The sequence below is a fragment of the Lissotriton vulgaris genome, chromosome 5, assembly GCF_964263255.1.
Source record: "Lissotriton vulgaris chromosome 5, aLisVul1.2, whole genome shotgun sequence".
Classification (NCBI taxonomy): Eukaryota; Metazoa; Chordata; class Amphibia; order Caudata; family Salamandridae; genus Lissotriton; species Lissotriton vulgaris.
In genome coordinates, this window is record NC_141693.1 from 249,627,829 (window position 1) to 249,632,721 (window position 4,893).

The 4,893-nt window shown below is 43.4% G+C and overlaps 1 protein-coding gene across 1 annotated transcript; it reads right to left on the minus strand.

The window, feature by feature from the left end:
* Positions 1-3,310: 3,310 nt before the first annotated feature.
* Positions 3,311-4,225, minus strand: LOC147710615 (uncharacterized). The gene has a single exon (XM_086920038.1). The coding sequence runs from the start codon at positions 4,223-4,225 to the stop codon at positions 3,311-3,313; it is 915 nt and encodes a 304-aa protein (XP_086776164.1).
* Between the last annotated feature and the right edge of the window lie 668 nt (positions 4,226-4,893).

Here is a 4,893-nt window from a genome sequence, read left to right on the forward strand (position 1 = left end):
AGAAAAAGTCCCAGCCCAAGTGGGCATGTATAACATACTTCCAAATTGCGTCTCATTAGGAACAGTGTTCAAGTTCAAATAAATTCATTGTATCTAGCAGTACCCCACAAGACCTGTGAAAAAAATATATTTGTAAAATTAAACTAATAACATTTAAAATGTTTAAAATACAGACAGCTTGTTTTGTAATACCAATTCAGATATTTCGGTTAAGAGCCTGGGAATTTATATTAGCGAGGACCTCTCCCTAAAAAAGCAAGTAGGAGCAGTTGTATCAGCTAGTTTCTTCCAGCTGAAGAAAATCAAGAAAATCGCCTGCTTCTTCTCTCCGGCTGCCCTTACTCAGATTGTCATCTCCCTGGTTCTGTCTAGACTAGATTTTTCCAATAGCCTTTATTTTGGGCTTCAAACTGGAGAGCTAAAACGCCTTCAGTTGGTCCAGAATCAGGCAGCTAGACTTCTCTTGAATCTCTCTAAGAGGCAGTCTGTTAGACTTGGCTTGAAACAGCTACACTGGCTTCCTGTGGAGCAGCGTGTGGCGTTTAAAACTGGGTGCATTTTATTTAAATCTCTGCCCGACTCTGGCCCTCTTTTCATCAGAGACATGTTTAAGAGATACATCCCTTCCCGCAACCTCCGGTCCACTCACAAATCCCTTCTGACCGTCCCACCCTACAAGAGGAAGCGTCTCGGAGGCAGCTGTTTTGACCATCTTGCGGCTGGCTTCTGGAACTCTCTTCCCCTTCATCTGAAACTGAATGACAACATCCTCAGTTTTAGAAACTCCCTGAAAACCTGGCTCTTTTCTCAGGCGCATTGCTGAGCTGCTTATTCTCTACTGTGACCTATGCGCTTCGTTCCTTCCTACAGCGCCATGAAGCCCCCGGGCGTACGAGCGCTTATAAATACATATTAACATTAACATTAACATATTTGTACTTATTCTTCATACAAATGAACGGCCAATTCCTCACTGGTATTCAATCCCATAGGAGTCAGACATTGAAAGTCAATTATGTACTTGGACTCAAGTTTCCTCATAGAGAGTTCATAATTGCCACCTCGTACACCTAGATCCACACAATCAATAACCACCATACGTAGTTTTGTTTCACCCTGCATGTGATAATCAAAGAAGTGTCTTGCGACCGGATACTGTCTGTTATAATTCCGTATCGCTCGCAGATGTTCTAACACCCTCTTTTTAGCCTCATGTTTTGTGCTGCCCACATACCATTTGTTACACGGGCAGATTAACACATACACACTGTATGGGGTATTGCAAGATAGTCTTTTTTTGATGGTAAATTCTCTGGATGTTCCTGGTATCAATAAAGTTTTACAATCTCTACTAAATTTGCATGCCTTGCATTTCTTACAGCATGCAAACCCAGTATTGGTGGCACGATCAGGTAAACTTTTATCAGTTACGTAATTATGGCTGAGCTCATCCCGTAAGGATCTGCCTTTCCTAAACGTAATCTGAGGATTTTCTCCTAGGTATTTTTTGAGATGTTCATCAGTGTTTAAAACATGCCAATGTTTCTTGAATACCTGTCTCACATCCTGAGATTGCCCCGAAAAAGTTGTAATGAATCTAATACTTTCAGATTGTGTCTGGGGTGCTTTGGGAGCTAGTAATTCATCCCTAGTTTTGCTGTTGCTGCGTTCTACAGCCTTGGCAATAACTCTATTGCCATATCCTCTCTGCCTAAACCTCTGGCACATCACAACTTCTTCTTTTTCGTACCCCTCTTGTGTGCTGCAGTTGCGCCTAGCGCGTAGTAAATCCCCATAGGGGATGCTGTACACAAGATTTTTTGGATGGCAGCTCGAAGCTTTGAGAAGGCTGTTTCCCGATGTGCTTTTTCTGAAAAGTTTGGTGGTCAAGATGTTGTTGACCACTTCCACTTCCACATCAAGGAATTCCATCTTCGTCCTACTGATATGTTCTGTAAAAGTCAGATTCAACGTATTAATGTTGAGATTGTCTATGAACTGTTTAGCCGATTTCTCATCGCCATTCCAAATGAAAAAAATATTGTCGATGTATCGCAGCCACAGGGACACATTGTCGAATTCCGCCATCTCTTGGACAACCTGCTCCTCCCACCAGCCCATGAATAAATTCGCGTAGCTGGGGGCGAAGCAGGTTCCCATGGCCGTGCCCTGTGACTGGCGATACATGACGTCATTGAAATAAAAAAAATTGTTGGTTAGACAGAAGTCTATCATGGATAGAAGCATTTGATAATGCAGCAGCAAAGAGATTGACCTAGTGTTCAAGTAATGCTTGACTGCCTTAAGTCCATATTCGTGTTGAATACTAGTGTAGAGGCTGCTGACATCTAAAGTGACCAATGTAAAATTGTTCTCCCAATGGATGCCATTGATGATGCTCAAAAATTGGGTGGTATCTTTCACATATGATGGTAATGCTACCACAAAAGTTCTTAAATAATGATCGATATACTTAGATGTGTGCTCCAAAAAAGAACCTATGGAGGACACGATCGGACGACCCGGTGGGTTGTCTGGATCTTTGTGGAGTTTAGGGAGGAGGTATAATATTGGAACTTTCGGGTGGGCACAATATAGATAATGATATTCTTCTATCTCTATCAATCCTTTGTCTCTCCACTCCAAAAGCGGATCCCTGAAATTACCCATTGATCTTAACACATCATCCCTGTCACATCTGCAGTAACATGTTGTATCCTGTAGTTGTCTAAGACCTTCTTGGATATATTTGTACTTATCCAAAACCACAACATTGCCCCCCTTATCGGAGTGTCTTAATACAATCTCTTTGTCCGCTCTAAGGGATTCAATGGCCATTAGTTGTGTGTGTGACAAGTTCTTATTGCTCTGGGGTATTTTCTTATATCTGAGTTTCACAAGATCTTTTAGTACTCCTCGCTCAAACACATCAATTGCATCACATTGAACTGCTGGTAAGAACACACTCTTAGGTTTAAATTTGGACCCCAGTTTATTATCTAAGTCCAAACCCCAACTTTCCCAATCAGGTTCCTCTCTCATATTTACATCATCACCATGAATTTCTTCTAGTAAAAGATGTCCTCTACATCAAGGTTACTCAATGTATTACTGGCCAATGCAGCAGGTCTATCCTTGACTTTGGTGCAGAACCACTTTTTCAATTTTAACTTCCTGGCAAACAAAAACAAGTCTATTCGAGTCTGGGCAAAGTTCATATTTTGTGATGGGCAGAAGGAAAGGCCAAGTGCCAAGATCTCTTTCTCACCTTCCGTAAGCACATGGCGTGAGAGGTTCACCACCGTCATGTTCATTTCGTGTTCTTGCTCCTTGTCGCCATTCCCATTGGAGCTTCTGTGGCGTTTAATCCTCCTCTTCTTTGCTTTCTTGTTCCTCCTGTTCCTCCTCTGCTTCCACGTCCTCGTCCTCTTTGATTCCCTTTCTCCCCCTGAAAGGTATCTGTCCGGTTCTGACTCATCATCTGAAATTGGGCTAAAAAATTCACCCTTTTACTGGTAGTGGCAGGGGGCTCTTGGGTAATGCCTGAGTTGGAAGCGTCCGATAAATTACCATCTGATACATCGCTTTCCACTACTTCCACATTTGGTCCTGACTTCTGTTGACAGGTTAGTGCCATCCCTGTGTTTTTGTCAAATAGATGGTCATACTTCTTCTGAAACGTTAAGGTACGTCCCGACTGGTAATCTTTGAAATCCCTTATAAATTTCCGTTGTTTCTTGGCCGTGATCTCTTCTTCTAGTTTCTCCATTCTCCCATTGAGCTTCTTCAGATGTTCCTCCAATGCTTCTTTTGTCATCAGAGGTTCAATCTCCGCTAAGAGGTTCTCAGTGTCTTTAAGAAGCTTGGCACGGTCTTTGAGGGCATACTTGACCAAGATTTTCATCATTATCATCGAACAGGATGAGGTGTTGTCAGACCATTCATTTATCATGTCCGGATCCGGATCTTCATATGTGGGGATGGTGAAAATCCTAAGACCCCTTGGGACACGTTTAACTTCGATGTATCTGGATAGGGACTCAGCCTCCCACCACTTAGATAGTTCTTTTTTGTATAATTTTTCTAACAAGCTCAATTTCGTTTGCAAAGTTATTTCCTGACCGATACTGGTAGGGGTCAGAGTTGGCTCTGTACTTGTGCCGGCCATGTTGAAGAATAATTTGTCTGCTGTCTGTTTCCGACGAGAGTCCAATTCACCAGCCATGATGGTATGGATTAAGCAGACACACTCCGTGCGTGTCAGGAAGCTTATGGTCACCTGTCAGCTTCCACACGCTCGCCTACTTTCGTGTATTAACGTTGGTAGGCAGAGAACCCGTACCTTGCACGCCTACGTGAGAGTTACAAGATGTTCCCACCCTGTTGCTCCCCGCTGGCACGCCTTTCCCGGTCCTCCACTGTTCCTACGTTGCACTTATCAACACTTCACCGTCTGGGCATATACATTACGCTCGTGATGCAGTTTTTGGAGAATCCCACACGCTGACGTTCTTACAGCTGGGTCCAAACGGCGTTGTTACACGAAAGGTCAGCCCGTGCACCTCATATGTAGTTTCTCTCCTCCAGTGCCGGTATGCGCACGCTGGGCTGTCGTGGCGCGGTCCTGGATAGGCCACCGACTGGCCTTCGATATGTACACCAAATACCTCCAAAATTATGAAGTAGACCAGGACACATGGAGTTCGTTTGCAAAATTTAATGGCAAAGTGAAAAAGTGCGACGCGTTTCGCCGATAAGGCTTGCTCACGCTCGTCAAACAAACAATGACGGCCATTTTTAAAGTGCTGAAAACACACCCCCAGTGTAAACATATCTTCACCAAGGTATTGCAGGGCTGCCATATTGTAATGATACTGATAACAATGATTACTG

Excerpts from the sequence above, each read along its gene's own strand:
- LOC147710615 (XM_086920038.1), bottom strand. The coding sequence starts at position 4,225 with ATGGCTGGTGAATTGGACTCTCGTCGGAAACAGACAGCAGACAAATTA.